The sequence below is a fragment of the Leopardus geoffroyi genome, chromosome X, assembly GCF_018350155.1.
Source record: "Leopardus geoffroyi isolate Oge1 chromosome X, O.geoffroyi_Oge1_pat1.0, whole genome shotgun sequence".
NCBI lineage: Eukaryota > Metazoa > Chordata > Mammalia > Carnivora > Felidae > Leopardus > Leopardus geoffroyi.
Genome location: NC_059343.1, coordinates 36,588,297 through 36,615,536, shown reverse-complemented (window position 1 = coordinate 36,615,536; position 27,240 = coordinate 36,588,297). Strand labels below are relative to the sequence as shown.

Below are 27,240 nucleotides of genomic sequence, written 5' to 3'. Positions count from 1 at the left end.
TGCCCCTCCCCCACTCAGGTGCATACGGTCTCTCAAAAATAAATTTTGTTTTTAAAGAAATGTCCTTCTCCTAACCAAATGTCCTTCTCCTAACCAAAAACAAATAAAAATAAAACCCTCACGGAACAAGAGAGAATAAAAGACATGGAGGACAGTCTTTTCAAGAAGATAGCACAGCTCCCAACTCATTTCATGATGCCAGCATTACCCTGATACCAAAATTCACAAACGGTGATTCAAGAAAACTACAGGCAACACTCCCTCATGAACATAGATATAAAAGTCCTCAGCACAATATTAGCAAACTGAATCCAGCAACACAATAATAAGGATAATACATCTCGACCCAGTGGAGTCTGTACTGGGGATGCACAGCTGGTTCAACATTTGAAAACCAATCAAACTGATTCAGTGTATTAACAGACTAAAGAAAATCCACATGGTCATATCAGTAGATGCAGAAAAAGCATTTGGTAAAATTTTATATCCACTTAAGATTAAAACTCTCACAAACTGAATTGAAGGGAACTTCCTTAACCTGATGAGAGCATCTACAATAAACCTACAGCAAACAGTATTAGAAAGGAAAAAAGTATTGCAGGTGATACAATTCTGTGTGTAGAAATTCAAAGGAATCTGTAGATAAACCATTAGAATTAATATGTGAGGTCAGCAAGATGTTTGGTATAAAATCAATATACAAAATCAATTTATTTCTATTTACCAGTAACAGAGAAAATAATTTTTTTTACATGCCGTGTATAACATAACCTGCATCACCCTTAATATTATGAAGTGTTCTTGATAAAAAATAGAAGTTAAATTTGATCAGACCTCTAGATCTAATTACCTAGTTGCAGAAAATGTGAAAGAGAGAGGGACTTACCGAAGACACCACAGGGATAAAATCCAAAAAAATCCAGACTTTGAAACTACAGGACAAACAAGTTTCTGGAACAAATAAATAGCAAGACAGAAAAGGAGAGAAGGACAGAAAAGTAGATTTAAACCTGTAGATTTAAAAGGAATTTAAGAATATTTAAAGAGGAAATGATACAAACTTGGATTTGTTTCAAAATAATCTTAGGGTGGGTAGGTTGTAAATAACACAAGCCAGGAGTTAATAAATGTTAAAGCTGGGTTGTAGGTATTTGGGGTTCATTATTCTCTACTCTTGTGTATATTTGAAAAGTTTTTAAATTACAAAATTTTTTTAATGTTTGTTTATTTTCAGAGAGAGAGCATGAACAGGGGAAGGGCAGAGAGAGAGGGAGACACAGAATCCAAAGCAGGCTCCAGGCTGTGAGCTGTCAGCAAGAGCCTGACACGGGGCTCGAACTCATGAGCCGTGAGATGATGACCTTAGCTGAAGTTGGATGCTTAACCAACTGAGCCACCCAGGCACCCCCATCTTTTTTTTTTTTTTTTTATCAACAACCTAGGAGCAAATATAACAAAGATGTTCAAGACACAGGATGAATTATAACATTTATTCAGACATTAAAGAATTCTTTTTTTTTTTTTAAGTTTATTTAGAGAGAGAGAGAGCGCGCACAAGCGGGTGAGGGGCAGAGAGGAGAGACAGAATCCCAAGCAGGCTCTGTGCCATCAGCACAGATCCCGATGTAAGGGCTCAAACCCACGAACCATGAAATCATGACCTGAGCTGAAACCAAGAGTCGGACATTTAACTGACTGAACCACCCAGGTACCCTGAGACATTAAAGAATTCTTAAACAGATGGAGAGATATACTTTGTTCATGGACTAGAAGACTCAGTGTTGTAAAGATGTCTATTCCTCCCAGATCAATTCACTGATTCCATGCAATCTCAACCATTTTGAAATTGGCAAGCTAATCTTAAGTTTTTCATGGAAATGCACAGAATCAGGAATAGCCAAGATATTCTTCTAGAAGAATAAGGAGAAAGGCCTTGCTCCATCTGATACCAACACTTATAAAACATTGAGATAATAAGGTAAGGGCATAGAGATGCTCAAATAGACCCAATGGAAGAGAATCCCCAAAACACTCCCACACATAAATAGTCACTAGTGAGGAATGGATAGTTTTTTCCATAAGTCATGCTGGAACAATTGAGTATCCATTAGGGAAAAAGACAAGAAAGAAATCAGGCTCCTAATTTTATACCATACACAAAAATCAGCTCCAGTGTATTAAAGGCCAAAATATGAAAAAGAAAACTATAAACCTCTGACAAAGTAATACTGAAGAATATCTTCAGGGATAAGGAGGGGTTAAAATACTTTCCATAAAGGAAAAGATGGCTAAATTTGACTAAAGTAAATCTACGTTATATTCATAAGATATCATAGGAAGAGTGAACAGGCAAGCCACAAAATGGACGAAGGTGTCTGCAACACATATAACTAACAGAGGTATAATATCCAGACCATATAAGAAATTCCTACAAATCAATGAGAAAAAGACAACTGGAAAGAAAAATGGTCAAAAGACTTATACACGTTACAGAAGAGGAAATCCAGTACCCAATAAACATGAAAAAGTGCTCAATCTCAATAATCAGTGAAATGCAAACTCAAAGCACAGCGTTATTGCATTACTTGCCTACTGTGGTGGCTAAAGTTAAATACTGATAATACCAAGTGTTCACAAGGAAGTAGAACAACAGGAGCTCTCACACACCGCTGGTAGGAGTGTAAATCAGTACAACCTCATTGGAAAATCACTTATTCTGATGGTGATTTTGGATTCTTTTTTTTTTTTTTTTTTTTTTTTTTTTTAGTGATTTTTTTTTAAGATTTTAAGTAAATCTCTACACCCAACGCAGGGCTCGAATTCACAACCCTGAGATCAAGAGTCAGACACTCCACCGACTGAGCCAACCAGGCGCCCCTGGATTCTTCTTATGTGGGCTCACTCAGGGGACCCCTGTGAAAGAAGCAAAATCGTTAAGCAAAACCATCTGTGGCGATATCCTGAAGGGCAAATATTTGCTTAGACTAAACCTAAGAGAGCAACTTTTTAACAACATTTGTGCTGAACACTATAATCACAAAGAACAAAATTAAAATTTTCTGATTGTAATTCTTTCTTTCTTTTATTTTGAGAGAGACCATGCATGAGCAGGGGAGGGGCAGAGAGAGAATTCCAATCAGGCTCCCTGCTGTCAGCATGGAGCCCAACACAGGGCTCAATCCCATAAACCGTGAGATCATGACCTGAGCCAAAATCAAGAGTTGAGTGCTTAACCAACTGGGCCACCCAGGCGCCCTCTGAATGTAATTCTGTGGATTTCATTAGTATTTTTTTCTTAGCCTAGAATCACCGTGTAGTAATAGTACCATTTATTAAGCATCTACTGTGTGTACCACTGTGCTGGGGCATTACTTACATTTTTTGTTCTTATCCTTTACAACAGGTATCCTAAGAGGCTAAGAAACTTGCCAATAAAATGTACTGCTCGAGACCTAGGCTCTGGTACCAGACTGAACTCACTCTCCCACTTACTAAGCTGTGTGATCTGGGGCAAATTACTTAACCTCTCAGCCCTTTGATCCCCTCATCTGTAAAGGGTTGGCACAATTTCGTGCGTTGTTAGAAAGGTTAAATGAGTTGATACATGCAAATTTTCCAGAAAAGCACCTGACCCTAAATTGATAAAAGGTAATGAGTGATAGAGCCAAGATTCCAACCAGACCTGCCTCAGCTCAAAATTCCATGCTCGTTCCACCAGATGTCACAGCCATGTGTTTAGGTTGCTCATCTGCGTTATCAGCTGCTCATCTGCGTTATTCCTTGAGTATGCTCAAGGAATGTGATGTCATTTTATTAGAAACCTCTGTTTTTATTTATTTTTTTTGAGAGAGAGGGAGGGAGAGAATCCCAGGCAGGCTCTACACTCAGGAGCCTGATGCGGAGCTTGATCGCGCAATCGGTGAGATCGTAACCTGAGCCAAAACCAAGAGCTGGACACCCAACCCAACTGAGCCGCCCAGGTACCCCAAGCCTGTGTTTTTAAAACCTCTCTATGAAATTGCGAAAGCCAAAAAGCAACCTTTATCTTGAAAAGTTTATGAGCAATGGGGCACCTGAGTGACTTAGTTGGTTAAGCATCTAACTTTGGCTCAGGTCATGATCTCACAGTTCATGAGTTCGAGCCCCACATCAGGCTGTCAGTGTCTAGCGTTCTTCAGATTCTGTTTTCTTTTTCTCTCAAAAATAAATAGACATTAAAGAAAAATTTTTTAAGTTTGTGAGCGGTATGTTCATGCAGGTTTGTATAAAGTCTTCAAATGGATGATTTTTCTTTTATCAACATGAAACTTTACAGTAGTTATTTGTTTGTTTGTTTTCCGTCTCTGTGCACTAGGCGAGTCGCTTGCATCGCCATGGAGAAAACCAAACAGGAGCAGCAGGCCAGCTGTACCTGGTTCGGCAAGAAAAAGAAGCAGTACAAAGATAAATACTTGGCAAAGCACAATGCAGGTAGGGAAACGTGCGACTGTTACAGAGGCTGGTTAGATCTCACTTCAGTCTTCAGAGTTCTCTGCCCCAAAATTCCACCAGATGAGATCTCCATCAGCTTACACAACATTAAGAAAGCTCTACCTGCAATTAGTCTGTTGGTTATTTGCCAGATATTTTACAGAGCTCTACTTTACAGGAAGAAAATGCTATTTGGTAATAGTATCCTCGGGAACTAAAAGAAGCCAGTACATTAAGTCCTCCCCTGAGAAATGAGAGCCCGAGTGTTTGCCAAGTCACCAGGATTCTTGCCTCCTTGCTGAGATAGATCTTGAGCAAATATCCTCCCTCCTGGCTCCTCTCTGGCCTTTGGACGTGGCCCTGTGGCAAAAATGTGCCCTTACCAGAGCTGTGCCACGGATGGCCGGGTGATTGGTTGGAAACAGCACAAATGCTATTGGATACTAACTCGGTTTGGTCAGTCTCTGTGACTAGTCTTCTTCCCCCACAGTTACTCCCTGGCTCGTAAAAGGCCAAGAGCATTATCTTGGCCTTCCCTTTGTCCTGTTTGTCTCTATGAAAACTTGCGTTCGGCCTAAGTCAAAACATTCCCTTGTTTGCTAAAAACTGAAATGAATACCAAAAAAACATGATCTGTCATTGCCGTAGAATTCCCAGAAGCTTCACAGAATGTAAGTTAAGCTAAAGAAAATGCATGATGATATACAAGAGTGAGATTTACTTACTTTCAGTGCCTTCTTAATAGGACTCCTTTTATAAGGAACTTGTTCTGAGGCATTGCAAGCCCCGATGTTGGCATTAGATTAGTTCCCAAGGTTTCAGAAATAACTCCAAAAATCATACATGTGGCCAAAAAAAAAAAAAAAATCAAACGCAATGTTGCATACCCAGTTGGACAGTATAAGGTTTCAGCCAAATAGGAAATACATTTCTGTCTGTAAAATGTTATAACATGTTGTTAGCATCCACCAGGAAAAATTATTTGCAAACGCTGAATTGTTCATTTCTTAATCAGCAAGTAAAAGTAAGCATTTTGAAACACTGCCTAACATGTAAGGAATGTGAGTGGCCACATGGGTACATTTCAAATGGTTCCGTTAAATGGGAACTCATTCCTTTCACGTTGGCCACAATTGTCCTCCATTTTTAAGTCCAATAAAATATATCATTTCTGATTATTTACCATGCTGGAGCACCAGTCCAGTAATGGCTTTTTTGTTTTATGAAGGGAAGAAATATTTAAAGCAGACTAACACAATTTAGCAACTGTTGATTGTCGATAACTGCAGTAGTACTATTTGAAGAAGTTCACTGTAGTATCAGCAGAATGTCATTTAAAATATCAGTGGTTACTGCCAAGTCCTCTTTACTTCCATCAGCTTTTTTTGAGTTTTTTTTTTTTTAAGTTTATTTCTTTTGAGAGAGAGAGAGAGCAGGGAGGGGCGGGGGGGGGGGAGAGAAAGAGAGAGAGAGAAAGAAAATCCCAAGCAGGCTCTACACCAGCAGTGCTGAGCCCACCGTGGGGCTTGAAGTCACCGACCATGAGATCATGATCTCAGCCAAAACCAAGAGTTGGATGCCTAGCCAACTGAGCCTCCCAGGTGCCCCTATTTCCATCAGCTTCTAACAAGCTCACAAGATGTGTTGACATTTTGTGTGTGTGTGTGTGTGCGCGTGCGTGTGTGTGTGTGTATACATACACATATATACAAAACCTTGTCGTTTTTATAATAATTTTAAATGATGTATAGATCTAGATGGCATTATAATTTGAGCCTAGAAAAGCAAAGAAATGGCTGATTAAGGCTGTTAATTCATCACAAGCTTTATACTGTACTAATGGAGGGCATATAGACATGAGTATTCAATATGCCAACATTCTTTAATTCAGCTGAGGGAAGATAACAAGCCCCTGGATTGAAAAACTAGAATGTCTAAATTCTGACGAAGAATCTGTTGAATCGTTCACTTAAGAATTTTGTCAGAGAAATCGGCACCCAGTCTGGTGGCCAGTGGTTTTTTTGTTTGTTTTTAAGTTTATTTATTCTGTGAGAGAGCACGAGCAGGGGAGGGGCAGAGAGAAAGAATCCCAAGCAGGCTCCGCGCTGTCAGTGCAGAGCCTAACACAGGGCTCAAACCCACAATCCATGAGATCATGACCAGAGTCAAAGTCAAAAGAGTCGGACATGAAACTGACTAAGCCACCCAGGTGCCCCTTCTTCAGTTCACTTTTTCCATTCTTCAACCACAGGTATGACTGATCTTCCACTGTCCCCGCTCTGTCTGATTTCATTGCAGGTGGTCCTCGGTGGTCCCGCAAATGCACTTGTAAGCTAACAGGCAACCTGACTTAGCACACCTGCATGGTGGGAAAATCCCTTGGCTCCTGGGGGGGGGAGGGGGGGCTCGAAATGAGGGAATTGGGTTAGTCAGTGAAGGATATCCTTTCTAAACCTGAAATTCAGGGGCTCTACGTTTCTTTCCTCATTGGGCCTGACAAGAGAAGGCAAGAGCCTCATAGGGATGGAATACAATGGCTTTTTCTCTGTCATCTTTGGACATTACAACCTCCTGTGCAAAACCACAGACCTAAGTTCTTATAGATTTAGAAGTAAGGGAAATTGAGAACTTCCCCCACTCTTTTGTTCCCTTCAGCATTTTCCCAAGCAGTGGTCTTCTGAGCCTCAGAGTTTCCTTGTCATGTTCATGATCCCTTCTACATGTCAGTATTTGTCACTGAGTTTGGGACTGTCTTTTCATACCCTTTGATGGAAAGTCTGAATTTCTTATGAGGTCCTTGTAGAGCTGCTCAGGTTTTCTGGTAGAACTTGTGTTTAGGTGTGTTTGTGATTGTCTAGTCAAAATGTTATTGCTGGGATCCCCACCCCCTGCCCCAAATCACCCCTCATGAGCTCCCCTCTGGGTTTTTCTGCTCTGGAGAAGATGTGCAGCTTTTTTCTTGGGACTTTCTGAAGCGTGCTGTCTAGCAAGGCCTTTCTGCCACCACCTCTTCAGGTTTCTTCCCCTTCACCGAGCAACCCTTCCATTTTCTCCATTACAAAGTCCAGAAGAACCATTTACTTAGTGGTACCTTTACTTGGCAAGAGATGAAATTGTCAGGAAAGGGAAGTCAAGTATTTTATCAACTATTCTGCTTTTAGCCATGATGAAAGGCCATCCTAATATGCAGCATCGCCTATATAAGGAATTGATGTGAAAAAGAGAAAGAAATACCATTGCACTCAGCCAGTATGGCAGATGCTTTGACAACTTTGAAACATATTCTTTAATGCCAAGAGCTAGCCAAATGGGGTCATGAGCCACAAATCAAACTATATTTCTGAAGGATTTTTCTGGCTTTTTCAGAAGTTGATTGTAAAATACAGCTGGGTTGGGGTGGGGAGTCTTCCCATAGTCCTCAGTGAATTCAAATAAGGGCCATATGTCTTGTTTCCAGCTTCAAATCTTTGAGAATTCTGCATATGTTGATGGCAGGCCAGACGTTCTCACCAAATTCTGAATTTGTTTATATGTGTGATCAAAAGAAAGATGGGAACTTTGTCAGTATCTAGAACCGATGGAACGATGATACTAGAATTAATCTCTAGGACCCATCATCCCTTTGCTCCATTCTTGTACCTGGCCCTGGCCCTGGCCCAGGCTCACGCACCCAGATGAATTAGGTGCCCGGCCCAGTGCTACCAGCCTGCAAGGTCTTTTCTAATCGGAGGTTTTTGCCATATATGAATATGCTTGTAGTTTTTCCAAATGAGGCCAGGAATCGATGCTAAAGGCTTATTTATGGAAAAGATTCAACTGGAAATACTTACCTAAACACATAAAAGAGGCATGAATATTGAGTAGCTTACCAGGAAGTCAGGATAATAGGAGCAAACTATGCCAGACAGTATTTCTGAAGCCTTGGGAATAGATTTGATTATATCGTGTGTAGTATTTACAGCAAATAACATTTTCTGCAATGCATAAAAGATTTTTAGCCACATAAATTTGATGCAAAAAGCATTGTCAGGCTGCTAGAAGTATACTCTTGAGGCACTGAGATTCCTCAGCCCTAGGACTTCCAAAATCAGTTTGAAGATCAAGTTACTAATGTAAACATGAGGGGAAAAAAGTCCTTATTAATTCGTTGCTGTTGTTGTTGTTGTTTTTTAACTATTAGAGCCCTAAGCAATGGTATTTCAATATTCTCAGATACGCTATTTACATATGTACACATGAACCCAGAGGGTTCCTACAATACCATTCATAGGTGTGTTTAAATTTTGCCTCGGACCACAAATTAGTAGTTGAACAGTTTTTAAAACTATGACATTTTCTCTTGGATACAGAGAACTCTTAAGACAACAAAAAGTGGCCCATCATCTCACTGCCCTGTTGAGGTTTTTTTTTAATAAAAATAATAGGCACCTGTGATGAGAAATTGCAAAAACAGTACAGGGAGGTACAAAATGAAGAGCAAAAGGCTTCCACATGTACACTCCTCAAAGAACATGTACCTATTCCTAGACAAGATTTCCATGCATATATAAAACCCACTGGCTTTTATATAAGGATATTGTTGAATTTTTATTAAAATGAGTTTGTTTCTTAATGTGATTTATTTGCCTCGTGTTTAGAATATTGCATGGTAAAGTTTCTTTTGTGCATATTATACTTTTATTTTACTAATATATTAAAAGCCATATTTCAATGACCCCTGTACATTTTTCATGCTGTCTTACTCCCAATGGCCTCTGTGCATGTAAGTAACCTGTTGAGTGACTATGCCTCTTTGTTTTTGACGGTTTCCTTTCATTAAGTCCCTTTTTTTTAAATCTGCAAACAACATAAAACTTTTTAAAAGTTCAGTCTTTAACTGTTCTCCTTATATTCTTTGTATGTCTTATTTTTAAATATTCTCTTTTATTGTTTCTCAATCCTATGACCATGTGGTGATTTCATTTCGACCAGAGTAACCTTTTCATGATACTCACGTGTGGTTAAGATATTGACGTGTAACATACCTGTTCATTTGTTTGTGCTGTCTATTGTTCATATCTAACTCATTCTTACATGTTTCTTAAAAATTGACCAGTCTTAAGTGGGTAGGATTGCAGTTAGGGCTCTGTGGAAGGAAAGGGATGCGGATACCATTTAGAAAGCCTGTGCCATCATCATCTTGCCCTTTCATGAGATGCTTGATTATTTTTCGGTATTAAAATATATATCCGCTTGTTGATGTACCTCTTTCATAAGCATCCTTTTTCTTGATGGAAACATCACTCCGAGGGCTGTGGGTATAAAAAGCAATGCCGTAAGCACTCCTGCTTTTATTTTTGCAACTCTGACACTCCGTCACCACTGAAGCATGACTAGCCAGCTCCAGCACGCACAGAACCTCGTGTTTGTTTTCATTTGGGGAGTCTGCCATTCTAGACACAGAAAGCACTTCTTGGTGTTTAGCTGAATTAAAGACTTTTGAGTCAACCTTTATGGAATCAAGCTATCAAAAGCAAACAAATGCACAGATACCCATTAACATGCACTAACCCTTATTTTAACACATTGTATTTCTTTTCTTTCTTTCTTTCTTTCTTTCTTTCTTTCTTTCTTTCTTTCTTCCTTTTTTTTTTTAGTAGTTTGGGAATGATACTTTTGTTCGTTTGTTTCTGATCTGTTGCATTCCAGAGTATCCTATTTTGCATTTTAAGGTACTTTGCTACTGGGAAGATCACAGATGTTAAGGACTGAGCTGAGAGCCAAAAGCATTTGGCCATATTGTTTCAGGGAGCAGAAGCTTCTCTTAGTGATTGAAGCATCCCAGATCCCTTTATTAAACCAAGGCATCAATTTTATTGATTTTATTTCAAACCCTCTGAAACCTAGAGCTTATTCAATATTATTTTAAAAAGAAATTTCAGTGTGTGCCTGACAACACTGCGATATCACCATACAGAAATCCATTATAGGAAACACAGACTCATGATTTTAGCCTTCATGTGAGAATTTTCAAATGTGTGTGAGAACCAGACTACCTTGAACTTCAACAGGAATAGTCGTCCTCTTGGGAAAGTTTTGGTAACAGTTCTGTTAAGAGGCAGGTTTCCAAAAAAAATCGTTTTTTTAAGTATTTATTCTCAGTCTGTAATGATTCGAGAACTCCCCTTTTGCAAAGGTTTCCCAGCTCAGACTCTGCTTCACGCTTCTTTGCATCTCGTCCATCCTGACTGACCACACATGGGCTGACAAAGTTTGGGACCCAGGGAAGCATGTTTCCCTACTTATATACCCAAGACTCTCCATCGAATGGAGAGCTGGGTTACAGTAAAACTTGTGAGATGCTCATTTCAAAAGCTTGTGAAATCATAGTTTCAGAACTTGACTTTGAAAGAATCTAGCATGCTACCTTCAGCACCTCCACTGAAAGAAAGAACCATGAAGTTAAAAGACCAGCTGTCCATGCATCTCTCATCCATCCCTAGAAATAATCGAGTGGCCTCCTTCTTGGTTAACTTTAGTTGCATTCATGCTATATTCATGTTGGTCAATGTCTGCAGACATTTTCTTTTTAGTAATGCTAATTTCGTAGAATTGCAAAAATATGAACAGCATGTGGTTTTGAATGAATTTGTATGACTCGTTGGATACTGCATGACAAGATATGCAGTATCTCTTAGAATTGGACTTTTATGCATGTGCTCAGCGTATCTTTGGATGCCCCTGGTTCTAAAGTGCATTTTCATGGGCTTAAAAATGAAATTTTCTCCCAAAAGGTTATAGGACTAAAATTACACGAAAGCTCAGACCATAAGTTGGACTTCTATTTTTTTAAGACACAGTTGTACTATAACTTTAGTTCTGCCAGTAAAATCATAATTGATGTACGTGAAATACTCCTGTAGATTTACCTTTCTTCTAAATCTTTGTATTGTAGTGTTCGATCAATTAGATCTCGTTACATATGAAGAAGTAGTAAAACTGCCGGCATTCAAAAGGAAAACACTAGTCTTATTAGGTAAGTTTGACTGTATAAGTAACTTTGTTAATGTCATCTTGAACACATTTTGCAAATGTTACTAACAATTGTCAATTTCACCTTCTTTCTTTTAAAATGACATAGGTGCGCACGGTGTTGGGAGAAGACACATAAAAAACACTCTCATCACAAAGCACCCAGACCGGTTTGCATACCCTATTCCACGTAAGCTATGTCTCACTCTCTTTTAAGTATACTAGTCCTAGTACTTTTTAAATGTTGTAGTTAACGTATTTTTTTTCTATTATATAAGCTGTAACTACTCGTTAGGGGAAATCTGGAAGATCCAAAGCAGAACAAAGAAGAAAATGAGTTAACAGTAATGCTGACCACATTTGCCCAGTAGTGGCACCGTAAACATTCTATTGTAGACTCCCACAAGCTTCTCTCAGGGCAAACGTAGGCAGCGTGTGATTTGCTTGTCATTGTTGTTTTTTAACAAAATTGGGCTCATCCACTCTATTTGTGACCTGATTTTCCCAGCAGTATGGCTGGGACATGACTCAGATGAATTCTTCTTCGGAAAAATAGATCTGATAGCACAGTGTTCTTTGATAGAACGATATTCTCCTGAAACGTACCTAAGTTATTGACTTTCATCACTTTGGAAAGCCAGTGTACCATCGGGTGGTTCTTATAAAGAATTTTAAATCTGTAATATTTTTATTCCCTTTATTTTCTCTATCTCACCCTTAACTTCTTGCCCTGTGTCCTCAACTGTAAGATGAAGTAATTCCAGGAATGTAAAGAATATTTGAGATTAGGAAGCACTAGCAAATACTGGATAAAGAGCAGTCATGTTACTGCTATCACTGTTTTCAGTACTGTTGTACCAGAGTTTATAGTTTGAATCCCAGAAGCTTTCTGGAAGATACAGTTTTGTTCGAGGTGGGAAGGACTAAAGGGGAATGAGTTATAAGACCAAAAAGAGAAAATGGGAAGATTGGCTCTTCCCAGTAGGGTCTTCTGTTGCCTTCCTGAAGCCAGGTCAACACCACTTACGGTTTTCTCTATGCCCCAGAGAGCTGTGGGGCTTCATAAGACCACACCCTCCTTCCAGAACCCTGTCTGATTTACACAAAAAAGGAAATTCATCAAACACCATTTCACTTGGTACCTCTGAGATTTTCTAGTAAAACGCTTTGAAGTATTCGTTTAATTCTCCTTATGCCTGGATCAGAAGTATAGCAAGCTTAACTAACATTTAGTTTCTTCTTGGTCACATAACAATTGAACGTCCATGTTATTAAACGGCCAGTTAACTAGCTTGGTTTTGAAGCATACATTGCCAACCTCAGTCATGTGAGTCATGAGGTCCCTCTCTCAAATATTTGACCCCAGATGCGTATATAGCATATGTTTGCCTACCGAGATGACTAAGCATCGTACAGCATCAACACATGATGCCATCTCTTCAGCTTTTATGTGCCTGGAGAAAGAGTTCTTTAAAACATCTACATTTGAACATCCATGAGCACTTGGAAGTTCTAATAGTCCATCCAGTTGGGGTAGGAGAGAGAGGCAGTTCCCCATGGGTTTGGACCCATGCACACAGCAAAGGGGAGCATAAAGTTTGTCCTTGTCCAATGATGGAAACTGAAAGAAAGGGAAGGGGAAGGGGAGAGGGAGGGAGGAAGGAAAGAAAAAAAGAGAAGGAGAGAAGAAAGGAAAAAAGTGGGAGGAAGGAAGATTTAAACCAGTGTTCCTGGCGTGTCTAGAAAGACATTTTCTAAATTGTGTTTTGCAGAACACTGGTCCTCTCAGTCTCCCACAGAACTAGAACTTACCGGCCAATATTTTAGTACATGTTCTCTTGGGCCACGGGTCAGCAAACCTTTTCTATAAAGGACTAGATAGTAAATATTTGAGGCATGGATGGCCACATGGTCTCTGTCACAACTACTCATCTCTGCCATTATCACATGAAAGTAGCCATAGACAATATGTAAACAAATGGGCATGGATGTTTTCCAATAAAACTTTATCTATAAAAGCAGGCCATATTTGACTCATAGGCCATAGTTTGCCAACTCATGGTGTAGGTCTTTACTAACTATTATGGCCACATCTGGCCAAGGTCATTGGATTCTCAATGTAGTACACCTTTTGCTGTATTCTAACATTCTCTTTTGCAAGCTGCCGTAGACCAGCACTATCCAATGGAACTTTTCTCTGATAGTGACAATTTTCAATATCTGTAGTGTCCATTATAGTAGCCATGAGCCACATGTGGCTACTGAACCCCTGAAATGTGGCTAGCGAGACTGAGGAACTGACATTTTAATTTTAATTTATTTAAATTTAAATAACCATATGTGGTTTTCCATTTTTTTTTTTAACTCTTCGTTTTTCCTTCTGCTTAAGAAGTAACTGCATTAAGGCATACAGTAAGTTATGTTAATCTTGGGTCAGTGTCTTTGTCCTGTAGAGACCCATGAAGGGATAAAATAAATCTCATCTCAACACTGAAGGATTCACCAGACCAAACAACTAACCAGTTTTTGTGGTCCGATGTCACACAGATAAACATGGTGCTGAGAATTTAGTTCTACAAAGCTACTGGGGGTGGGAACGTAGCATGAGACCTATGCTGGAAAAATCCACAGCTCTCAAGATTTTGGGCTTGGGTAGGTCCATTGGGAGCATCAGATCATGAGCTCAGCCTTTTGAGCCTCTCTTGATATGTGACTTTCTTTGCAGATACAACCAGACCTCCAAAGAAAGATGAAGAAAATGGAAAGAATTATTATTTTGTATCTCATGACCAAATGATGCAAGACATCTCTAATAACGAGTATTTGGAGTATGGCAGCCATGAGGATGCGATGTATGGGACAAAACTGGAGACCATCCGGAAGATCCATGAGCAGGGCCTGATTGCAATACTGGACGTGGAGCCTCAGGTAACACCCAGCCACACGCTGCCCCCATCCACCTGCCTGCATGCTAAGCTCGGGTTCTGAAATCAAAAGCGCCATCAGACCCATCAGTGGGTCACATAATAACTACAGGAAAGTATCAGTAATGCAGGCATCGTGGGTTGACAGTCTAGAATGCAAACTGATCATTGAGCTCGGTGCACACGCCGTGTATTTAAGAAGCAACAGTATACTCTTACGAGATTCATTATACTCAGAAGCTCAATGAAAGTACCCGATTGGGTCTGTGCTGCCAGAAATCCTACAATAATCTGACCTCAGGATGAGACTTGGGCACTTTGTGATCACAACAGCCCCCTTTTCTCTCTCGGTACAGCTCACACGGGACTGTCAGAGCCTCTCCCGGCGTCTTCTGTTCATCACCATCAATGAACTCTGATCCTGGGGCCTGGGTCGGGGTCTGAAACACAGCACTGGCTTTAGAAAAGCAAGCAGGAGTGAGCCCAGGGAGTGCCAGATGGGGTAGGGAGGGAGACCCATGGTGGCTCTCAGCCTCCACCGTCTCTTTACTGAAGATGATGCCCAACCCCGGGCTAGAACTAGGAGGGATATGGAGAGCTTGGAGGGACTTGGAGCCAGACACAGGAATGACTGGATAATCTGTAGAGAAGCCCTAAGCTTCTCACACACACACACACACACACACACACGCTGACAAGCTATTTTTTCATCTCTGAGGACAAAGCAAGCAGAAGCAGGACTTCAAGTCCAGTAGGAAGGGTATTGGAGACATTGGGGCAAGTTCCAGGAGAGGTCTGTGGGTCCCCGTGTGAGTCCTGGGCCTTTCGTTTCTAAGGCTGATCTGTGTGCCAAATCCCTATCGCTTATATTTAGCAATCCATATACCACCTGCCAACACGGTAGACCAGCTCCCCTCAGGCAGGCTCCACTTCACCAGGCTTACCTGGCTATCCCAGGCAGGGATGGCCCCTGTTCAAGGGCCACCATATGAAACTTGGTCCCCTAGCCATGCCCAAAGGGAGGACAGCAGCTGGCAGCAGCGTCTATGTGACCCAAGACCATAACATCGTGGCCAGTGGCTACACCCGTTTCCATTTCACAGAAGCTGATGGGATTCTTGAACTCAGAATCTGCTTAAGGGGCTGGGGAGGAAAGCAGCACGGTGAACACTGTACGGTACACTTGACAGTGAGCTCGGACCTGTAGAGAACTAAACATGTCATGTGGAACACAGCTTGATCTCTCCTTACCTACAAAGCCCTCCTTACCAGGGCTTGGCAAAGTCTTCTGGTGGGGGGTGGCTAGAGGCAGTCTCCATCCTGGTCGTGGTCTTCGGCATCCCGTCCTTGGGTCCCACACTGGTCTTCGCCTGAACGTCATTTTCTGCTGGTAGTAAGGTCTCTAGCAGTATGCTGACTGCAGGGCTCTTCAGACCCCTCTCCCTGACCTAAGTCCACTTTCGAGGGCTTTCTGCCTCAGCGGCTGCCATGCCACTCTGCCCGAGTGGGAGCCCTCATGGACTCATCAGGACATCCGCAGCAGCCGTTTGTACAAGCGGCATGGGCACCAGAGTGCCCCATGCTCCAGGCAGGGTGCTCTCTCCCTGCTCCCCTGACTGTTGGATGAGCTCATGCATTCCTTTGTCCCCACCTCAGAACAGGGGTCTCTCAGGGCCACCCAGCCCCGAGGCTGGGAACGGGTATCGATCGGCCAGGCCCCGCTCCTCTCGGTTAGTCTGGTCAACCATGCTGGTCCCGGCTCACCTACCCCGGACCACCCGGGGCTGACCTGGACTGGAGCCCGGTCCTGCTCCCACGCGGACTTTGCACTCAGTGGCACAGCCACAGAGGCCCACAGGCTCCGCACCCCCAGGGCTCCTCCCTTGGGCTTCCCTGCCTTTGGCGCACTCTCTCCCCGGGATGGGCAACGCTGGCACCCTGCCTTCAGGACAACCGGCTCCAGGAGGCTCTGACCTTAGAATGCCTTTCTCCTCACCCTTTCCCGCCCAGCCTGTGTGATCCCCCACTATTAGATCTCACGGACAGCTGGATGCTTCCAGTTTGTGTGAAGCACTTCTTGTCTTCCAAGCATCGTCTTGGGAGCTAAGAATACAAATAAGAAGCTGGTGAGGATGAAATGAGTGCCTCGGTCTACATCAAAAACTCCCCAACAGCAGAAATGCCTTGTGGCTCACACCTGCCACTGCTGACTTGTGGACCATAGACCACCTAACACTGGTGTTCGGCTTATTGCATTTGGGTCTATTATTTCGTGCTCTCTTAGCTTATTTATTTTTTCAAAAATTTTTTAAGGTTTCTTTATTATTGAGAGACAGAGCATGAACACGGGAAGTAGAGAGAGGGAGACACAGAATCCAAAGCAGGCTCCAGGCTCTGAGCTGTCAGCACAGAGCCAGACATGAACCTCAAGATCATGACCTGAGCCAAAGTCGGACACTTAACCAGCTCAACCACCCAGGCGCCCCTCTCTTAAATTATTTTAGACAGCTTAGGCCCAATTGAACACATGTCTAATATGTGAAGACGTTGTAGTCCAGCTTCAAACCTAGAGGGCCACAGTTAAGATTACCCTAGAAGCAAACTAGCAACCTGCTTCTTTTAAAATGAGAAGAAAAGATGTGTTCCTACAGTGCTGTGTATTTTGCAAGCACAAGTACTCTTTCCTTAATCCTTGGAACCCCAAGACAGAGGTATCCGTGTCCTCCTTTGCAGATGAAGAACCAAGGTGTAGCTCGAGTGAGAGTGACGTTTCAGCTTTGGACAGTGTTGGTTGGGGCTTCGGTTTTCTTACAGCCAGCCCCCGCCTCCTTCCACTGTTCCATCCTGGAAGAGGTGACCCTGGGAATCCTGAAGCTGGTCTATCTTATATGTAGTCCTAGGATTTAAATGTTTTTTTTTTTTTAATGTTTAGAAAAAATAAGGCAGTCAAACCTGAGGAAAAACCGTAGAACTTCTTTCTCACGGACATGAAGCCATGGAGGGGCACCTCGGTGCCTCGGTCGGTTAAGCGTCCAACTTCGGCTCAGGTCATGACCTCATGGTTCATGAGTTTGAGCACCGCATCAGGCTCTGTGCTGACAGCTCGGAGCCTGGAGCCTGTTCCAGATTCTGTGTTTCCCTCTCTCTCTGCCCCTCCCCTACTCATACACACATTCTCTCCAACATAAACATTTTTTAAAAAATGTTTTTAAATGAAGCTATGGCCCAGAAAATAACCTATGTCCCTAAAGCTACAACTGTGATAGCACCAGCGTGTCATCAAAACCTACTGAGATGGTTTTAGATTTTATATTTTAATTTTACTCCGGTTTATGCATTTGCTGCCTTAACAAGTTAACGGTAGCAGAATACTTGTGGTTTGGCTTTTGCCCGTAGAGGGAAAGGTTGTCAACAAGGGGTAGCCGCGGTCTTGTTAGGAATCTGTACTTCGAAACAAGAGCCAGGTTCTGAACTAGGGGCCGTTTTTGTGAAAGATTATCTCTGGGGTCATAGTGCTTTTCCTTAAACCCTTGTATTTTTGTGTAGAATGACTCAGACACTTGCCCCTATACACTTTCTAAGTTTGCAAAGCAGATACGTCTTAAAGCTATCTGCGTCTTAGGGACTTGATCAAATACGTTTTCACTCCTTATGGGTGGTAACCTGGGATCAACTGTTGGCCATATATGAGCCATAAAATCAATTCATGTCTCCACAGAAGAGAACCAAAGACTTAACTTTAAATGTTAAACCTAATGTTGCTTTGGCTGTTTAAATCCAGCATATTTTCAGTGACCTTTCTAGACTCCCCCACCTCTCCGGGATTCAGAAAGAAATATTTGCCTGTAAATACTGACAAACTTGTGTCTCGTCTTCAGTCAGAAGGAAGAGGGCTTAAGAGACCTCTTGAAGTCCCCTGTTAACAGCCTGAGGGGAGGGAATCTTTGTGAAGCCATTCCATTTACTGTCCCTGAAGTGACCCTAAACCCCAGGCAAGCAGAGACTACACGCACACACCAAAAAAGGCACGCACTTAAGCCTGTAAGTCGAGCAGTTGGGGACACCTGAGGAAATGTGTGGTGACTGTGGTGAAGACATGAGGGCTACTGGACAAGAAAATCTCAGTCAGGATTTGAGGGGGTCTTTTCATTTTTGAAAATATAATGACATAGAAAAAGAAAAGAAAGTAACCTAGTATCGAAATCGAAAATCAAAGCCATGAAGAGGCCACTGTATTTACTCTGATCAGCGTGCAGTTTGGCTCTGAACGTCCTGGCGAGCAGGACAAAAAGGGGAATGTCGTGAATCACATCATCCTTATCTGCTAGAAGGATGCCAGTTCTTTCCTTGGAATTAGCTGCTAAGGGAATATAACCTGATTCGTGAACACAAGAGCACTGGGCAGCACACAGTAAGTGCGGAATGATCTTCGTGTCCGGATGGATAAAGGCGAAGGGTGTGCATGCTGCACAGAGAAGGGTAATCTGCGGGGAGCTTATGGTTGCCCAGGAGTGTGTTTTCTGGCATTGCAAAAACAATTGCAGGCTGGCACTTAAAATTTCAGAGAATTGGGTGGCTTTCAGGCTGGGGTTACTGAGCAGAAAAAAGGCCGTTTCACGCCTGAGGTGTCATTCTCAACTTCACCATTGGGTTCCATTCAGCATCTAGGCTCCCTCTGTGCGTGGAGTCACTTCAGGGATGGAAGCAAGGGTAGGAACCGTGAACTGGGATATCTCCCCATCTCAGTTGCCTAGAGGCTGGCTGTGGGTGGATGAGGAAACCTTCTGTCTCAACTGACCCTGAGCCTCCTGATTTATGAGCACAGGAAGAACAGAAAAAGAGGCCCAAAATTATATTCACAGGAGATTTCCAAAGGAAGATCCCTGTTTAGCTCAATTGAGCTATATATGGACTTTTCCATGATATTTATTCCTTAACAGAACTCTCAATCACAAAAGGGTTGGCAAAGAAATTGCCAGTTACCTCTGTCAAAAGGGAGCATAGGCATGCCCAAAGAGCTTTCTCCTGAGGGGAATGTGATGTCCACAACTGAAGCACTTTGATATGACGGCTGAAACAATGTGCTGGGCCCCCTTAACCCACAAGGAGATCCTGTGTGGCTGGGATTCAGAAACCCAATCCCAGTGAAAGTGAACCTTGCACTAAACCTTTATCATCCCTGTTGGTCTCTCACGGCTCCGTATGGTCAGAGGCGAAGAGGTTCCCTTCAGCCACCAAGCACAGTGCCCACTGGTCAAACATTTTCTGCCAATCCTGTGTGCTGCTTTTCCATTTTCATTTCACCATAAACACAGTTTATGCCGGCTGCCATACAGGGCACAAGGGAGATGACTGAACAAGACATCGCCCCTGCCCGTAAGCTCACCCTCTGGTATCTGGGTACTTGGTGTGCGGCATCCTGGGTCCCATGGTCGGCGGGGGGGGGGGGGGGCCACGGCCTGGCTCAGAGCCCACAGAGGACTTTGCAGACAAAAGAACACCAGAGCCAGGTGCTCACGGATCATTCAGCCATGCCAAAGGGAGAATGGGGACGGAGCATCCAGGCAGAGGGAGTAGTAAGACAAAGCTGGGAAGGCAGAGTGTGGCCCTTTCTGGAACTGGAAGTGGTTCAGCAAGGCCAGTTGGAAGAGGGGGAAGCAGCAGAGAGGTGTAGAGAGAGACTGAGATAAGCACAGGCCAGCTCAGGACAGAGGGATTCAGCATTCATGCTAAGGAGTGTACATTTTATCCCAAGGCCGAGACGGAGCTGTGGAAGGGTTTGGAGTAGAGGAGCGATATGATGGGATTTGCCTTGCCAGAAGGATCGATCATTCTAGTAGCAGGCTTTTAGTACAGGGGCAGAGTGACCGGTCTCGTTGCTACCACCGTGAACCAGGCAAAAGAGGGAGGAGTAGGAACAGAGCAAAGCAAACCACTGAAAGGCCATTTAGAAAGCCAGATACGCAGGTAGCAGAACACGCATGTTAAATGCTCAGATGAAGGACAGCAAGATACTATTCGCTGCGGTGCAAATTAATGACACACCAGACACTTATGAATTGTGTACCCACGTATGCTGGAGTTTTTGTCCCATGCAGGGGAATCCATAGCCCATTGCAGGGTCACGTTCCCCCCCACCCCCCCAGGGAGGAGCTGACAAGCACTCCCTTACCACAAACGACTCCTAGGGCATGGGATGCCAGCTTGGCACTGTGTCTGTGCAAACTGGTGGCTGCACCGTTCAACGTGTTTTATGCCTCTGAAGGGAACTGCATCAGCCTCAGGGGCCCCTCTCCCTTTTCCGCGTTTTCCTGCGGGCCTCCAATTACCCGCAGCCACAGAGCTCATTTAGTGTCTCCAGACTCCAGCCCCAGACAAGGTCTCTCTTCCCCCGTGAGCCCCACGGGGCCTGGCATCAGGGCGACTCAGAAGGCCCCGTAAGTGTGAACACGGCTTCACAGTGACAGTGGCAGGGACCCACTAGCCTTGTTAGCAGTTCGAAGGTTAAAATGGGGTGAAGTGGGCTGTAGCTCAGTGGCAGAGCCCACACAATGATCCAAGCCTACCCCAAAACACATTTCCTATCAACTAAAAAGGCTACAGCTAATAGCCAGGTTTAAATGAACCTGGTTTAATCAGTGTTGACGTGGCTGAAGAAAAGTCAGTCCTATTGATTCATGAGATTCAGTTTTTAAAATGTCCGGTTTGTCACCTTTTATTTGCTGATGGCTGTGGTCCATCCTTTGGAAGAAAAGGAGTAACAGAAGTTACTTATAAAGCTGGTAAATTCAATAATCCCTTGCCAAAACTTTGAATCAAGGGTTTTTTCCGTTGTGTGATTTCTTACGGACTCCATTAAATGCTGCACTCATGATTTCTAAGTTCCAGTTTTTGCTTTGTACACAGGCACTGAAGGTCCTGAGGACTGCAGAGTTTGCTCCTTTTGTTGTTTTTATTGCCGCACCGACTATCACTCCAGGTTTAAATGAGGTAAGGGCCGCTCCGTTTTTACCCATGTGTGCGTTGTGTGCAAGACCAAAGCCCCACATCAGTAAGACAAGGAAACGAAGGCGTGGAAGCTTGCCGAGCCACTGTGGCCCTCTCCACCCCTAATGGGCGCTGGGCTAAGACAGTGGCAGGCCACAGGCCCAGCTCTAGGCCAGTGATTGCTTTGCCAGAAGAGCGCTATAAGGAACCCATGACCCTGGCCCAGCTGCCCGAGTTCCCTCAGGCAGCCTCTGGAGCGGAGCCCATGCAGGTCCCTGGAGACCATCAAACCTGGACATGAGCTCTGTCCCCTGTCAGGCTCAATCAAGCCAACAGCTGCCGCAGAGATAGTGCCTTCAAGAGTTGGCATCACCATCTAGTACCCAGCTGACCCAGAGGCCTTCTGTGGCTGGGCAGATCAGAGGGTAGTTACGGAGTGTCTGGTAAGTGCATCTGTGCTGATCTGCTGCAGGGCCACTCTTACGAGGAGTCTCGTGCACAGAGTCCTCCATTGCTTCTGCTGGGTCGAGAAACCACCAGAGGGCTCTTGGCTCTGCTCGGTTAACCACTGGCCTAAACCCACCAGAGCCCAGAACACTACAGTCAGGCTTGGAAGTGTTCATATTGCAGGCCTCTGAGGAAGGCTAAATCTTTACATTTCTATGTTACTCATACTTCCGGTCATTAGTTTTTGTCCTGTTGTTTGCAAGTGGCGTATCCCTTTGTAAATCCGCCTTTCCCATCTCCGTTAACACCCTGGCCTGTGTGAAACCCCACGTTGTGCTTAGCGCTTATCCTTTGGTTGCCATGTATTTTTCTTGGATTGTCATCTTTGCTTTGTTTTTTGTTTTTGCCTGTTTTCCTGCCCTTTTACTAATTTTCCATAGCTGCCAAAATGGTGCAGAAAATTGCCCGTAAGTACCAGCTAGGAGGTGATGAAATCCAACCTTGTTTCCTTTCCTAGATGTAGAACATAGACCTTTCCTTCCCCTAAATCCTGGCTTCTGCTGGTAGAATAGAGGCATTTTGTCTTCACTGAGTTAAACCCTGCTCATGCGGAAGGCAAGCCCGCAGACAAGTGCTGTAGAGGAATAAACCGACAAATATAGCTTCAGCCTGTAAGGTCCTTAAGAGGAAGCTTTCTTTTTCTGTAAAGAGAGCTACGTTTAAAAATTGATGCCGTCAGCCATACATTTTCTTGAATGTTTTCATCAACCCAGCTTTCTGAGTAAATCCTAAAGTCTGCCCATGGTCTCTGAGGCCCAGGACGGTGTTTTTCAGTGGAGTCCCCTAGCCCAGAGAGTGACATGATAGGAATGGTCTCTTCCCAGGCTGGCAGGATGCACTCCCGTCTTTGGGTGAATGAGTGTTTCCTAAAATGGGGCTTCTGCATTGTTCGTTGTCAAGTATAGCCACAGTGAAAATAAGTGCAAGTGGAAAGCGTGTTGATAGGACCTTAGAAGGTGGTGAGGAACTGAGGTCTTATCTACACTGTAATAGTTAACACTGCACGGCCCAGCATACCATGCCCTGCTTTGAAATCCCAGTAGACGACAACAGACCACATCCGACAATCCTTTCAGAGCATCCTGAGAGAAAAGATGGAGTCCCTAGCTTGCCTCGTAACTGTCCACCCACACCATGGTGCTATGATGGGATCCGGTGACACCCCATTCGATCCCCTTCCCAGAGACTCACACCCACAGACCGGGGCTCATCAGCAAGGGTTTCTCACAAATAATGGATGGGCCTCAGAGAAGAGGAGGGGTCCTAAGTCAGCTCTGGGCACCATGGCTCCCGCATCCTTTAGTGTTTCTGGAGGTCTCTGTTATCATGGGCCTCCATTTCCTAGTAGAATAGTAGGACCTAGTAGAGGTTTGCACTCATCAAACCCCATAATGGGCAATATTAGCCAGGTGCTTTCTTTCCAAGTAAGCACTTGCTGTGTGCGGGGCACAGTGCCAAATGCTGGGCACAGCAATGACCGGGCACACAGACAAGTTTACGCTCCAGTCGGGGAAAGATACTAATCACATAAACAGGTATTAACTATATCTCCACATACGTAAGACTCAGCCCAATACCTTCCTTACCTACCTCGTGTTGGGGAAGAGGCAGGGCAAAGTTGACTTACAGAGTTCTCTGGCCTCAGATTTGAATTTGTCCATTGAAAGTTCAACCTAACGGTATCCGACCTGTGAGGATCCAGAGGCAGACTTTCTGGTGGCCCTTAAGAGATCTGCAGCAAGCTCTAGGAGTTGAGGGGAAGTCCTTTCCTGCAGCAAAGCCCCCTAGAGTTCAGTAGCTGCTTTCCCTTGAGTTTTGTCCCTGAGCGGTACGAGTCCTTCTGACCAGTGACATCTGGCCATTTCCAGCATAGAGCAGTTTGAGGGGATTCATCAGATGCCAGTTGCTGTTGTATCTGGGAAATGGCCTTATTTCATCCATTATTTGCAACATCCAAAAAGCTTTTGCCTCTGGCATCCACTGCTATTGAGCGAGGGCCATTATACGTAATTGAATTCCTGGAACATGTTGGACCTCTAAGGAGAAGAGGGGAAAATGCAACTTAATTTGTTGGCCAGAGGCAGTGGCTTCTTGGTGCGGATGCAGCTGGGCTCTGGGGCCCCATACAAGTGCGAGCAGAGGACAGAGGGAAGCAGGGGGATGCAGGGCTCTGTCCTCACCTCCGGAGCCCTCACTGCCAGCCGGTCAGGAGACTGGCTCCCGCTGGGGCAGATGGCAGCAGCCGGGCCGGTGGGGCGTTGTGTTTGCCGAAGAGTGTCTGGTTTCTCTGATCCCCCAGTTTGGCATGGAGCTCCCGTTGCATGGTGAGCAGTCGGGCCACAGGCCGCTCCTCCGTGACCCTGCCATCGCAGGGCCCACTGCCTCCTCTGTCACAAAGCGGACTTGGCCTCGTGCCCCGATGCAGCACATCGAGGTCCAGCCTTGCCTGCTTGTGACACTGGGAGTAACGGGAACGTGGAGAGAGAAAGAGTCCAGCTGACTTCTGTCTTGTCTTTGCTTTTTCCCTCCTCCCACACCCTACCCCGACCTCCATCCCACCGCCATTTAGGATGAATCTCTTCAGCGTCTGCAGAAGGAGTCCGATATCTTACAGAGAACATACGCACACTACTTCGATCTCACAATTATCAACAATGAAATTGATGAGACAATCAGACATCTGGAGGAAGCCGTGGAGCTCGTGTGCACAGCCCCGCAGTGGGTCCCGGTCTCCTGGGTCTATTAGGCCTCTCCCAAGAGACCTGCCGCGAACCCAGGAGCCACCTCATACATGGAAAAGCCTCTTTGTTATCGGCCGTGTGTCAGCAGGTCATGGTCCCTAGAGACTACCTAGTTGTAGTGTGACCTCCATTTATAATTATTGTCATGTCCGAATAGATAGGAGGAGAAAACAATTACACACTCATTTAAAGAGACAGTATCTTTTTTAATCAGTTCTCCTAAACTTTAATAAAATGTATCTTTAAATGTATGTATTATTCAATCCTTTGGAATGTTATATTTTTGGAAATCATAGCTTTTTATTTCCAAGGCCCCTAAAAACTGCACAAAATAGATGCTGCTTTCTATAATCTATTTTAATAATAAACAATGATTCTGTTACCTTGACTGGGGGTGGAACACTACATTCTTTTTAGAGTCTGATTTTATGAATTGGAATATCTTTCTTTCCTTTATTTATTTGAAATAATCAGTCTTAGTGATTACAAAACAGTCATAAATTTCTAAAGGCCTTTTTTTCTTTTTTTTTTTTTTAGAATAGCTTTTTTTTTTTTTTAAGTCCTTTATGTAACATCCAGATAATGTGATACTGTCTCTTTGAAGCACCCTGTAAACCTTTTAGAGATTTGAAGTTGGGTCTTGACTCTTAATGCATGTGGACAGTCGCGAGCGTTTATGCTGTCGGTGTGTCTGTGTTGGACAAAACAATCTGTAATCTACAGCAAAGTACATTCCGTTCACGGGGCACACCCAGGGGAGTAAGAATAAAATGCTATTATGACTAAGTTGTAAACCTATGCACATCCCTTGCATTTCGGGCAACTTTATAAAAAAAAAAAAACTGATTTTTATTAATCATGTAGTGAAATGTGTTTGTAATTTTGTCTCAATTTAATTTGTTGTAAGGTGGGAGGGGGAATTGCTGGTTTCACCATTTCAGATCTGTGTTGTCTGAGAGTATTAACATTTTAATTAAGCAGAGAAATGAGGATTTTTAATATGTATGTAATTGTTTTAAAGCACCCATTTTAAGAAAATATACTGTGCAATGAAGAAACCAGTTTAGGCATTTGCTATAAACTGAATTATTCCAAAAGAATAATCTATAACAGCCCTGTAAATTCCTTTAAAATGATAACTAACAGGACAGTTTGACCAATTTTTTTTTTTAAATATACTTCCTTTTATGTGTTCAATAATTAAATGCCTTTGGGTCCTTCATTTCATTACAGATTTGTTGAGGTTTACAAGCTGATGATCTTTTAGATTTTGTAATTCATTAGATGCTCATTGAACCACTGAAGGCCCAGGAGTGACTGTCAGTAGGCAGGACAACAAAATACTCCGCCAGAGCACGGCTCGGACCACCTCTGGCTCCCAGAGCGCAGTGCGCCTGAGGGCCACCCACGTACCGGAGGCCGTCTGTGGTTTCTCCTTCCTCTTGCTATATCCCTTGGCACAGGAGAATCATCGTCCCTTGTTGCTTTAGAGACATGAACCATCTCATCCCCCTTCCATGAGGTCACATTCTTCCAGTACAGGAGATTCAGGCTGGGGTTTTCCAACTCTTGACCAGAGGTCAGCGGAAGATTCTTCCTTAGAGGGTCAGGGTGTGAAGTGGTTCTGTTAACCTTCGATCCTTGAGAAAATACCATCCTGTTTGCTTCTTGTCGGTTAGATGACCTCATCGCTTTGTGCCTTGGCGGGATGTGCAGGCTGTGTTGTGAGCTAAAAGGCTCCTCTTGAAGGACCACACAGAGGAGGCATTTGTATTCTCCTTGTAAGGTGTCACCCTCCCCTCCCAACAACTCGTATTAAACAATGATTTTTTTTTTTTCTCTCTGATGTTGTCCTTTGTCAGTGACCGGATGAGTTTGCAACTTATAAGGTGTTGCATGAACTGCTTCTATTGAGGCCCCACGGCAGGGCGACCAAACTGCCCAACCAGAGACACCATGGATGGAGAAGGGAAACCCCAAAAGCTGTTTAGAGCTGTGTCAGGATTGATTTAAATCTAACTGATACCAAGGCCAGTCATTCATTCCTGTGATGGTACTGACCACAATCCGGGCTCTTCTCACTGTGAAAGTGCCCGCTCTACCTCTTTTCCAATGAAGCACAAAGAAGAATACAACTAACACATGGGGACGCGAAGCCCCTCCCTCAGCTAGAAAAGCCCACACCCCCTCTGGCCCTTTGAGGCCAAATCTCCAGAGATGCTGATGATGCCAATCTAAAGCCACGTTGATAGAGGTGGATCGAGCAGAAGAAGAGCAAAGCAATGCCAGTCTAGACGTCTGTGGCCCCAGAATTGAGAAAGTGCTGTAGCGCCGGTCCTGTCTTCCCCATCTGAGAGGCACAAAGGCGGGCGCTGTTCTTGCCACTGTGTGGATGGCAAAGTTCCTGCGCCCAGAACTCGTTCTGGCTGAACTTCTCAGGTCATCTGTTCATCCCACTAATACAGGCCCTTCTCTAAAGTAATGTCTTTATGACCTACCAGAAAACACTTAAACTCACAGTAATTTCAGTACAAAACTGCCGCTGCTACATTACAATCATCCACCAAGCAATCAGAGAAAATTACTAAAAAGCTTCGCTG

At 43.7% G+C, this 27,240-nt stretch overlaps 1 protein-coding gene and 1 long non-coding RNA gene across 20 annotated transcripts in view; one reads left to right on the top strand and one right to left on the bottom strand.

Annotated features, from left to right (window-relative positions):
• Positions 1-26,481, top strand: part of CASK (calcium/calmodulin dependent serine protein kinase) — a 358,135-nt gene extending 331,654 nt beyond the window's left edge. For 7 of the 19 annotated variants that reach the window (XM_045471865.1, XM_045471856.1, XM_045471851.1 and 4 more), the window contains 7 exons: positions 4,355-4,470; positions 11,405-11,485; positions 11,591-11,671; positions 14,207-14,409; positions 21,312-21,395; positions 22,280-22,306; positions 24,469-26,481. In XM_045471865.1, the coding sequence (XP_045327821.1) occupies positions 4,355-4,470; positions 11,405-11,485; positions 11,591-11,671; positions 14,207-14,409; positions 21,312-21,395; positions 22,280-22,306; positions 24,469-24,645 (769 nt within the window). In that variant the 3' untranslated portion in view covers positions 24,646-26,481. The remainder of the gene's footprint in view (positions 1-4,354; positions 4,471-11,404; positions 11,486-11,590; positions 11,672-14,206; positions 14,410-21,311; positions 21,396-22,279; positions 22,307-24,468) is intronic. The other 12 variants (XM_045471860.1, XM_045471855.1, XM_045471864.1 and 9 more) reach the window with 3 other exon arrangements.
• Positions 7,730-9,859, bottom strand: LOC123594878. The gene is made up of 3 exons (XR_006710920.1): positions 9,715-9,859; positions 9,495-9,595; positions 7,730-7,986 (listed from the first exon to the last, which is right to left on the bottom strand). It is a non-coding gene; the product is annotated as an uncharacterized LOC123594878 (long non-coding RNA).
• Positions 26,482-27,240: the final 759 nt, after the last annotated feature.